General features: G+C 38.1%; 1 protein-coding gene across 5 annotated transcripts in view; it reads left to right on the top strand.

The window, feature by feature from the left end:
• The first annotated feature begins 464 nt into the window (after nucleotides 1-464).
• The window catches only part of LOC129731610 (uncharacterized), a 43,224-nt gene continuing 31,264 nt past the window's right edge, over nucleotides 465-12,424 (top strand). For 2 of the 5 annotated variants that reach the window (XM_055691767.1, XM_055691732.1), the window contains exons 1-2: nucleotides 465-1,143; nucleotides 3,382-4,170. In XM_055691767.1, coding sequence (XP_055547742.1) covers nucleotides 3,580-4,170 — 591 coding nt within the window. In that variant the 5' untranslated portion in view covers nucleotides 465-1,143; nucleotides 3,382-3,579. The remainder of the gene's footprint in view (nucleotides 1,144-3,381; nucleotides 4,171-12,424) is intronic. The other 3 variants (XM_055691758.1, XM_055691750.1, XM_055691741.1) reach the window with 3 other exon arrangements.

Raw genomic sequence — 12,424 nt, 5'->3', positions numbered from 1 at the left:
TAAGCTGTCAATGAACCGGAACAAAGCAAACCATGAAAGTTCATTTCCCATAACATTGGTGTTAATAATTATTACTAACCAAATAAGCGATGGTTACTCAAAATAGCTTCGAAATGATAATGATTTTTCAAACTTGTAGATTAGAATAGAATGTGGTTGTCTTTTTACATAATGCGTGAAGAATAACATAAAAAAAGAAAGAAGTGCACGGTAACAAAAAAAAACGAACAACCAGAGTACCCCATACAAGCGTATAATGGGTGTGCATGGTTGTTTCTTAGTAGGTCGTTTTCCCTTTGCGGTATCAACCCAGCTCTGGCAGTGAGTAAACAAACGGTTTTAACTCTTTAGCTCGCTTGTAGCATTAATGGTTTCCTCTTATTTTCACGATCGCGTGAGAAATTTTCGATCTGCATCGTCACGAAGTCGGCAAACCAACCAACCAAGGTGTAGTTGATCGAGAGTAGCCGAAAGACACAGACGCGTTCTTGGTGCGATCAGGAAAGAAAAAAATATCTAACGTTACCACTGACCAGCGTGCCGTCGCCGCGTCCCGAAATCGGCAGCCCAGGGTGTGCGTGCGCAGTTTCCACTTGCTGGTCCGATCGGTCGTTTGCTAGTGGTGGAAATTGTGATCGAGAAAACTAATCTCGGAAAAGTCATACTCGAGCAGCAGTAGTAGCGCCTGGTGCGTGCATTTCAGAACATACGAGTCTGTGGGAAAGTTTGCACTCTCTGTGTCACTGGTGAACTTTCCTTTAGAAATTGATCGTCACGGATTAATAGCAGGACTGTGTGCGCGTGTGAGTTTTGGTATTATGAAGTTGGAAAAAAATTCTTGAGGACTGCTAAGAGCAAGAGAAACAGTTTTCGCCGAACCGTGATCGCGACCGCAGGGATCTTCAAACTAGGGGCAGTTCTTTTAGAGGCGCTGTCCATGCAGAGTATGCAGTTCTGAGGTCAGTTAGTGGAATGGTAGGCAGCGAGAAAAGAATATATATTGGAAACGAAATTGTTAGACGAAAATCCAAGAAGGTGTTTGGTTAAAGTGGTTCCGTGTGCATTTTTTCAAACGAAGACAATCTATTGTAAACTAAGTCGAAGCGCGTAACAAAGGAAAATTTTAGTCAGCTGGGTTCGCAGGTGAGGACGGCGCGTCTGGTCTAGCGAAGATGACGACGACGACGACGACGACGGCAATATGGTGATGATGAGACACGTAAAATGAAAAAGTGGCGGAATAAAAAAATGTAACGGTTGGCCATAATATATAGAGAACCGTTTCTTGTGACGTCGCCGTGTTTTTGAGCAAACTTTTGTTTTGCGACTCGCTGCTATTCGTAGTTATTTTTGTATTTATAATCTAGCACTCATGGTTCATGTGCGGCCGGATTCGAATTGAGTGACTGCGTAAATTAATCTTGAAAAGTAGACGGTCCAAATACCCTGCGTTTCTTTCCTTTACGATTATTGATCAATTTATACAAGATTTAATGTCGAGATCAAAGTCTTCGCCTGCTATGCTGGTATCCTGCTGTCAAACGATTCGCAATTAATGACAGTTTGTGATGAGTAACGGAGGGCGTAGTTGTTCTAAAGAAAACGATGAAATCCAAATGATTCGAATCATGTTTGGGAACCAAAACCGTTTAAGTGTTTGTTGTGTAAAAGACTTAGTTGAAAAAGTGGATGGGTTACAATTCCTTCATTCCTCATAAAACTATGTGGATGAGTGTACTTATTCTGAATGTACGTTAGTGTTTTTTTCATAATTATTGAGGGCTGTTGGATTAGAAATAGTCCGCTAACCAGTGCTCGGATCACAGTCAATTTTAAAGAGGCTTGTGGACAGTTTTAGGAACCTGGTTGACTGTTACACATTTTGCCAGTATTACAAAGTACATTTGATTGCATTGATGGAAATGATCGTTCGAGGTTATTGGACTAGTTTGTTTTGTTTTCGCTCAATCTCTAAAAACCAAAGAGGTAGATATTTTCAATTTTCCAGAAAATGTTACTTTGTTTTCTGAGATAAGTTTACATTTTTCGAGTATTCAGAAACTTAATACTTTTCACTGACGAAAAATTTTAAATCAAATTAATGATTTTTTTATTTTACTTCTATGTTCCCTCTGCTGAATTTCGACACTTCTTTGGGCTAATTGCAGACACTCGTTCGGCACTCCATACGAGGGGTTTAAAAAACCAATCATCATTTACTTATTCGTTAGATAGAAGAGGCACCGTATTGAGATGTCGTCAGTTGGAATTGACTTTAGGATCGGTTTGGGCTGCGAAGGGTTTACACTTATCCCTTAGTCAGCGAAAACTACTATTTATTGGAACACGAATCTAGATTTCTGCCGTGGTTAGCGGAAACGTCACCTACTACGCCAGGTTGATGGCTCCACGGTGAACACCTTGTCACATTTGTCGTCAAACGTTAAAATCCGTTATAATGGCTCGTGAAAACATGGATATCAATTCGTGTTGACGGTGTTTAATTGTTTTTGTGTGTGAGAAAAAGAGGGGAGACTGTTGACACTTTACACCGATAACCAATCTTCTCCGCTTTCCAATCACGAAATGTAAACGCATGGTACCTAACTTCGTAAAAAGAAGAAAAGTAGACAGCGATTCAACAATCCACCGATTTAGTCTGCCCCGTCAATGTACATATGCTCTGAAACTGTCTAGAAACCGGTTCGTTTTTTTTTCTCAAGGACGGATACGCTTTCTTCTTCTTGCTTATGTTGTTGCGCCAGAAAATGCCAAGCACACTGTTTCGGAAATATCATGAGACACTAGACCGAATCTGATACATCCGAGACACCTAGATCATTGATTTATTTTTGTTTCGTAAGGAAAGAAATGCAAGAGTGGAATAAAATATGCATAAATATCTCTAAGCGACCTTCGCAAACAGATGGGTTTTTTTTCTTTCTCTGCTACGTATAGCGCAATGATTCCAACCAACATGGCATTCAAAGAACCTGCAGTGTTTCAATCGTGAGAAAGGTTTAGTTAACTTATCGATGCATATAGTGGTGTCCTGGTCAAGAGAAAACCGACGTGTGTAATTTCGGTGCAGGCAACTCTTTTAATGCAAACAGTACAACTCTCAACCGCGCATAAACAAAACCCACATACTAACAGTAATGCAGCAGTAGGCTTCTACTATGAACAAAACAGAAGAAGTTTAAATCAAATAAAACGCTGAATCTGTATTTTTTTGCACATTATTAGCTTGCTGTCCTACTGCTTGCAAGTGATCGTCGTCGCCATAGTTATAATACAGTCGGATGCCTTTGGTGTTCTCTGCGTTGGATAAACCATGTGTTCAACTTGATAATGAATATCGTTTGTTATTGTTCGTTACAGTGCAAGAATGTTCGTTCTTTTTTTTTCAAACCGATGCCTACAGTTGCTACGCTGTCTCTACTAAAACGACAAGTGTACAGTGAAAGTGTCTCGCAATTGTGAAGAGATGTAGCTCTGATTAAATACTCTGTTCAGTTTACAGTCTAAATCGCAGTGCTTTGATTTAATAATTTCATAGCTTTTTGAAAGCACAGTACCATGGAAAAAGAAAAAGAAAAAATTAAAGTGAGACCTCATCGGAAGAGATCGTCAGAGTTTCGGAAAGATAATCTTCCAACGCCTCCACCCGACCCCACGCTTGGTCCATCAATGATCGATTCCAGTGCAGAAAGTCCTTTAGATATAGTTCTGACACCAGATAACGGTGCCGATTCTAGCACGGACCCGTTCAAGCGTTTGTTCACATATTCAGAGCGAGAAAGTCAATTCCTAAAGCTGCTTTGTGATAGTGACAGTGCTTCTAGTCTAAACAAAAACCTATCGTCGTCGGTGGGAACGACCGCGGCAGAGAAGCGAACAGTTTGTGATAACGCATCGACGACTGCTCCGACTGTGCCGTTGGAATGCACCGAAGCTCCATTCGATTCATCCAACGATTTTCTGATGCTGTTGAACCGTACGGGTCCCTCCGTTGCGGCGGCTCTCTCTACTAAGGGAGCTCTCGATCAACTCGATCGGTTGCACGATCTCATCAAACAGCTGCTCACCCTTCAGGAGCAGACCATGCGGATGCACTGGCAGCTCAAAAATGTTGAAACGCTGCGAAAGCTGAAGCTGATGCAGAATACGGTAAGATCTCTACACAGTTTTAGTTAGTGTACAATTTCAATTTTATGTTTCACGAAATGCAGCAAATGTTAAAAAAAGAAAATTACGAATAAATGAAGTAGAAAAATTTACGAATACATGTAGCAAAGTACACATAGCTGCCAAAATCGGTCGTCAAATCTTTTCTCATACAACTCTTTTCACGGCTCTTTAAGTTATTTTCTTTGCACTCTAGAAAAGAGAGATAATTGCACGTCACATAATAATTAATGAATCTTTTTTTTGCCAAAAATACGATTGCCATATGGATTGTTGCCATAATGGACAAATATTTATTTTCAAAATGAAAATGATAGAAAAAAATTTAACATATTTCATAATGATAGCTTTCCTGTTGAGTGAAAATTTTGAAGGTATATTCAATGAAAAGTTTAGTTACTTAGGCTCAGATTTCAGATTAAAATATGTCCCAAAAAAATCGATGTTGAAAAAGTCAAGGTGTTCAACCTAAGCTTAAAGCTAATTTTATTCACGGTAGTTTTGTAGAACATTTCGTCTTTCTAAAAAATTGTTTGCAGGTTGCACAAACGTGATTCATGAAAAAATGACTTCTCCAAGCTAAAAAACCACCTTTTGATTTTTTTTGCAATCCGGTTCGATTTCCACATTTTTTTCGTATTTTTTTTATTTTTCTGGGATTATTTTTGAATGTTTTGCATGGTTTAGTTCAGCATTTGACTCGCAGAACCCATTAAATATCGTGAATAAGTAATTTATTTCCATAACTTTTAGATAAAACCCTCCAAAATACATATAAAAAAAATTTCGGTTGAGAACTGGAATTTTTAATACAAAGCTGGATTTATGACAAAAAATTTCCATGAGAAACGATCCCTGATATTTATCGGGGGGCTGAGATCTTGGCATTTCATTAGTGATAAAAAAACTAATCATTTTTACAAATACACTAAGTTTTTTTTACGCGGGGGATGCGTTCCAAAAAAAAACCGCGTAAAAAAGACTTTTTTGAGTTGCAAACGAAGGAAATCGTCCTAAAATGTTTGAATCTTCTTTGAATATGCTAGTGGTCAATATAGAGACCAAAATGCAATATTTAAACCAAAAATTGTTCATTGAACCAAAAATTGTTCATTTTTTCAACTGATATACGATCACTCGTGGTCTAAAACAGAAAACGTGATTGGAATGAGGTCAATATCTTGTACCGTTTTTGAGTATTGGAGGTAAGCAATCTGCGAAAAAGAAAACTCGTAAAAAAAGACTATACTGTATGTCAAATAACTTTTTTATTTTGGGAGATGAAAAATAACAATGTTTAGAGAGCAAATACATTTTTGGATGGCTGATAACTCAGTAGAGGGTTTAAAAATTCGGAAAAAATCTGGCAAAAACGTTAAAACGAAAATTGTGATTTTAAGTCCTCATAGAAAACTTTATGTTGCTCGTAATATGCAATAGATAGAAACATGATGTCTTCGGCAAAGTTTCTTGTCTTGAGGGGTTATATTCCTTTTTAGTTTTTAAAAAATTCGCAAATATTTTTTTTTGCATTATCTCAAAGTACAACATCTTGAGAACATTTTTACAAATTTGCATAAACATCTGAACAATAGGTAGAAAGTTAGAGCGGTTCGCAGCGCGCCTAGCCACAGCCACATAAGCTAAACTTGAAACTTTACACGCGTTTATCTCGGAATGGTGTTTCTCAAAAAATGACTTTGCCGTGTTTACAAATACTGTAAAACTACTGAACCGATTTTCTTCATCTTTTTTCTTGAATGTTCGTTATTAAATTTCCCGGTCGTTGAACAATCGCTTTTTATGTACGAAGTTGAACTTTGCCGAAAAAAATTTTTTAATGCAATTTTTAGTGCTCAAAACATGGTTTTTGCAGGGAAAGACTCGGAAAATTAATACTTTTATGCAACAAAAAGATGCTACACGCTTGAAAAAATTTCAAACTTTGTTCTTTTTTCTCGAGCAAAAAGGTATATAACCCCTTAAGATAACCTAAAATTTTGTCGAAAACGGCGTCTGATTAAAAAGAAAATTTTCTATCTCACTCATTGGTGAATTGATCATGCATTTTTGAATATCCTGAAACCCCTCCGAGCATACGTTACGGCTATAATCAACATTTGAATCACTATTTGAATAATCGTAAAAAACAGCAAATTAAAACACTGTTCAATAGAGATATTGAGCTTTAGCGGCTTTTTTTGTAAAAATGCTCTGTTTTCCATCACATGTAAAAATGCCAATATCTTAGCTCCCCGGTAAGATATCAAGGATTTTTTTATGTAAATTTTCGTCATGATTTCCGCTTTGCAGTAAAAATTTCAGTTCCTGATTTGATTTTTTTTTGTGTGTGTTCTGAGGTATTTTATCTAAAAATTATGGGAAAAATTCACGAAGTTTAATTGGCTCTGTGAGTCAGATAACTGAATGCGATGCTGAACTAAAGCATGTAAAATATTCAAAAATAACTCCACAAAAATAAAAAAGGGTCGTTCCATACGAAGTGTTGTAGTTTGCTTTTAGAATACTAAGTGATTTTTCTCGAAAATCAATATGGGTCATTCCATACGAAGTGTACATGCCACTTGGACACGAACATCACAGATTTTGTTCAAAGTTGGGGGAATTATTCATCTACTGTCTCTTTGGAAAAATCCCAATTTTGTGTCGATTGGAATACCCCCAGCTCTCTAGGACCCTCCTCTTTATTGCAAAGTCGCGCAGTTTTTGTCAAAAAGCTCTTTTTTCTTATTCTTACAATTCATAGACGTGAGATGTCAGGAAAATACTGATAGATGATTTTTATAAGTTTTGACCGGAAGTGTTGCCTGATAAATGATTTTTGTATTTAAAAACTAAATTTACATTTTTCGGCAAATGCAGCCAGTTTTATTTTATATTTGATAATTTCATCGTATTCCTTGGAGAAATTCCACATGAGAAACAACTATCATTCCGAGGTAATATGAGCCAATCTCGAGATATAACATTTTTACGAAAAAAGTTGTAAACTTCGTAATTGTTTTATTTAATTATTTATGGACGTAAGACACCCGAAAAACAGTGATAGGTGAATTTCGAAGAAAATAAACCATGGAATCCAGAAAAAATATTGTTTTTGCCCTGATAATATTGTTTTTGCCGAAAAAATGTAAATTTAGTTTTCAAATACAAAAATAATTTATCTGGCAACACTTCCGGTTCAAACTTATATTTTGTCTGGATTCCTTAGTTTATTTTCTTCAAAAATCATCTATCAATATTTTTCGGACATCTTACGTCTATGAATTGTAGGAAAAAGAAAAAAGAGATTTTGAACAAAAAATGCGTGACTTTGCAATAAACAGGGGGTCTCACAGAGCGGGGAGTATTCCAATCGACACCAAATTTGGGATTTTTCCAAAGTGACAGCAGATGAATAATTCTCTCAACTTTGAACAAAATCTGTGATGGTCGTGTCCAAGTTTGTGCTTTTTCGTGGACACTTCGTATGGAATGACCCATATGCATATGCAAAAATCTGCTGAAAATTTTCTACGAATTATATATTTGGTAATACAGTCATACAGTGTTATGGGCCACTGACTAATTTGTAGTAAATACATTAAAGTTTGATGTACAATATATATTTCCGTTCTCACACAGCTTATTTCATCAAAATTCAGAAAATGTTATTCTCATCCCATTCCCACTATTATGGGCCACTTTTTGACTCTCCCAGTATTATGAGTTAATGCTTCCAGTATTAAGAGCCAGACATACATTTTGTTTGTTTCAAAGACAGAGACATTATTAAAATGAGTAATGCCAATAGAAGGGTTAACGTCGAATAGAACACTAAGGGTTAGGCTAGGATATCATGAAGACCTATCTACTTCGATAGTAAATCATTGTTATATTTTGCTTTGACTTGTTTGCAAAAGTTTTAATTTTCTCATGCTTTGAATATCCATATTTTTTTGACAATAAGGGTCTTATAATTCCGTTTCTCAGAGCACTGCACTTCAAGCTTAAAGGCAAGAGTTTGATCCCCGATACAGTCTGTCTTCGAGATCCGTCAATGTGATTTACATAAAAATTGTAAGGGGGGAAGCTTAAGCATGAGCTCTGGGGAAGACCCATCAAAAGTTGCCTAATCGTCAGGCGTGTGCTTTTCAGACAACAAATTGTGTAAAAAAATGTTTAAAATGAAAAATTTTAACCCTTGTCGGTGAATTTTACCCGAAATATCAACAAAGGCGGATTAAAAGCCCCCTAAATGCCAAAGAAACACCATACCTTACCAAACAGTCCCAAGTCGGACTGTGGCCTTTGCTGTACATAAGAGTCATCTCGAGAGCTTCGTAGTCGCAAGGTTACAAAGTCCGCTTTGACAAGCCGTGGTCGTGGGTTCGAATCTTAGTGGAACCAGGGCCGTTCGATGTCAACGGACTTTTAAGCATGGGTTTTTTCTCAGGCTTTCCATTAGCCCTTACTTCACGTTGAATTCTACAAAACCTCGAAAATACCTCTTGTCAAAATTAAATCTCTCTTACAATAAAACTGGTCAGAGCAATGATGCCACATTTTCATCTGTATTTTGGAGCTCAAAAAATCTTGTCACCTTGGTAAAGTTTCAAAAAATCTGTATAAAAATCTGCATATGGACATATCCTTCTCGAAAAAAAAATGCAAAATAGCTTGTTTAACATTTTTCCCGTGAATCATTCATGCACACGTTTATGCGTAGCATGTAAATTTAATAAAACCTCCGACACGCTCAACCGCATTTGAGTTAATTTATGTTTTTCAACTATATAAAGAAGTTTAATTTACGACCCCATGAAAACCAAAAAAATCTGTATGAATCTGTATTATTTCCAGAAAATCTGTATTCTGTATATACTGTGTGGTCCCCGTGGCTCTTCGATAAGCGATGTCGGTCGGCTAGCTCTCCCACTCGGTTGTGATATCGGGTTCGATTCCGGATCGAGTCGAGGATCTTTTCGAGCTGGAAATTTTCTCGACTCAGCGCTGGGGCACGGTGTATCGTTGTACTTATCCTACACATACAAAATGTGCCAAAACAATATCGATAACGAGTTCTCTCAACTAATCTAGTTGATCGAGACCGCTATTAGCCCCAAGGCTAAGCGTGCGATATTGTTGTTGTATATAAAGATATCTGTATTAAAAAAACGTAAAAAATCTGTATAAATGCAGATAAATCTGTATATGTGGCATCACTGGGTCAGAGGGCCATTCAGTTGAAACCTCTCCAGGAAATTGTAATTGGCGATAATATTGGCCGGAGGTAGCGAGGTTCGGAATCGTAAGCGTAAAATGGAAGGGCATGCACACAAGCACGAATTATAACATTCATTTCACTTACTTTTCAGTCTCCCAGATGATCTCGAGGTACGATGCTGGCCTAACAAGCCAGTTGTCGTAGGTTCGAGTCTCGGCTCGGGAGAGACTGTTAGTGTCAGTAGGATCGTAGCGCTAGTCCCGCAATGGTCCTGTACATTAAACAGTCGGCTGCGAAGTCTGTGTATAAATAAACAGAATGTCAAGTTCCGAAACGGAATGTAGCACCAAGGCTTTGCTTTGCTTTATCACTTACTTTTAATAGTGATATTGCTAAAAATAGAAGTGCGGAATACTGCAAACACACGATACATACACACAGTACCAAAAAATGAAATTTACAACTAATACATATGAAAGCACATAACGATTTCTAGCACATAAAGTGAAAAACATATACAATTTCACACCGTTAATAATGCACAGTGCAGAAACGTTTTGAGCCATTTTAATTTGGTCGTTAATTGATATAAACTTGAAGCTTCGAATATAAATATGCATGCAAATTCACAATATATTCATTTACTTTGCATGTGAATATAATGCCACACGGAATATTACATAGTTTCCAATGCTCCATTTATGTGCATTTAAAGTAATGTAAATTTTTTTTACTGTGCATATAAACGGCGATATCACAAAAGATCGATGGTCGCAGTGATTAGTCCACACAGGAAGAAAAAGTCGTCTGCCAGGGGCGACTCGTGGCTTTTCCTGCTGAAGATGGCACGCAACACCTTTCGCTCGAAGACCGCAAGGGTGCGTTGGTTCTCCACAAGCATAGTCCATGTCTCATGACCGTAGAGAACTACCGGTCTGATCAGTGTCCTACTCGATTGAAGCGATTTCCTGCCATAATGCGCCGATGAATTTTTCTGCTGGTTTCGTTGTCGGCAGTTACCAGTGAGCCCAGGTACACGAACTTGTCGATCACCAGCAAATCGAAGTTTAGGTGGGAGATCTTCAAGTGAAACCCTTTCTTTCATGTACTTCGTCTTCGATGCATTGATGACCAGTCCAATCCGGTTTAGTTCGATGTACGTATCCGTCATCTCTACAAAGCTCCGAGCCAAAATGTCGATATAGTCGGCGGAGCCGAACAGTTGGACCGACTTTTGGAATATGGTGCCACTTGGGTTCATCCCGCTCCTCTTATGACACCTTTCAGGGCAATATTAAACAGTAGGCATGAGAGACCATTACCTTGCCTTTTATATTATTTGTTTTATTGATCACCTTACCTTAAACCTCTTAGAGTTTCGAAGGGGCTCGGGAATTCCCCTTGATACTCGAACTACACACATAGCTGATCTCGATAGATTGTGTCGTATGCTAATATGAAATCGATGAATAGACGACGCACATAGGAGTATTTGAGCCAAAAAGCTGGCCAAAAGTCCAAGTCGCTCTATTTTAGTAGTGATTGGATAGAATTACATCAAAAACGTGTTATTTTCGTATAATCAACACAAGAAAGGTGACATCCATTTAAAACGTCACCCAATATATAAAATATTACTTCTAATTCGCTTGCTCCATTTTTCTAGTGTCTTTTTACACATGATATAAAACAAAGATTTAGAAATTTTCATATAAATCTTCATTTAATGAAATGTCAATAAAATAAAAAAGAGGAACCAGGAGGAAGATTTTTTTTTTCGCATATTTTCAGAAGCCCTTGGCTTTGACCTTTTTGTCAATGAATAAAGCTTCGACGGGACTTGCCCGGAAGGTTACTAAATCATAAAATAATTCCACAATATTATGGATTTTTCGCGGATGGTTTTCATAATCACTTATTTCGTAAACAAACCATGATTATTTTATGCATTCAACGGTTTAAAAATTGCAAAACATTTTACTTATATTGTAGACTATGTCCTGTGAGAGAGAAAAACTATTTGACATAATTTTTCAATATTGTACGCCACCCGATCAGTAGCACGTATTTTTCAAACTGACCAATTTACTGCGGAATAACTTTGAAATATAGCAGTTTGGTTTATGTGATAAGACACTAATGGGTTCTGGGATAGCATGAGGGTATGCTTTAACTGAAATTAATTAAAAATAATGGAGATCGTGTATTTTGTATGACGGACTTTTGGCCAACTTTTTGGGTCAAATACTCCTATGTGCGTTATTTGCGGCACTTCTGCATTACCTGCCGATTCGCGAGTATCTGATTTGTGATGGCGCGGGCACCCATGAATCCCGTCTAGTAGTGCCCCACGAACTGCTTCGCAAACCGCGATAGTCAACTGCAGAGTATTTGGGAAAGTACCTTGAAGGCGGCGTTCAGCAGAGTGAGCCCGATAATTGCAGCGCTCTAGCTTTTCGCCTTTTTTACTCGTTCTTCCTCCCAAATCTTGACAATGACTCAGTGTACGGCTCTAGCCAGTACGGTGGAGAAACCCGTATTTTAACCGCTCGCTGGGAAGTTGGTTCACTCCATCAGCTGTATTGGTCTAGGAGATCGGGGGCTGGAATTCTGTTGTCTTCTACTCGTGTACAAAGATCGCGCTCTCTACTGCATCGCCGTTCAAATGCTCATCGTAGTGTTTTGATCACCCCGTAAGGAGGTTGCCGTCGAAGCTCCTGCACAGATCGGCTTGAGGTACGTAGCATTCACGGGAGCTTGGTACAGCAGTTAGCTTGGTACAGCTCTTACATCGCTACGCGATCTCGGTCCTCTTGTTGGCGCGACTTTCTTCGGAGGACTGATTTTTTGCTTGCCCGGCGTCCCGCAGTTGCCTTCCGTCAATAAGAACGTGGTCGATTTGATTCTCTGTTTGTTGGTCGGGTGATCTCCATGTGGTTTTGTGGATACCTTTGCAGGGAAAGAAGGTACTTTGGACTATCATACCACGGGAGGCTGCAAAGTTCACAC

This window comes from Wyeomyia smithii, chromosome 1 (assembly GCF_029784165.1).
Source record: "Wyeomyia smithii strain HCP4-BCI-WySm-NY-G18 chromosome 1, ASM2978416v1, whole genome shotgun sequence".
Lineage (NCBI taxonomy): Eukaryota > Metazoa > Arthropoda > Insecta > Diptera > Culicidae > Wyeomyia > Wyeomyia smithii.
This window is presented reverse-complemented; position numbering and strand designations above follow the sequence as displayed.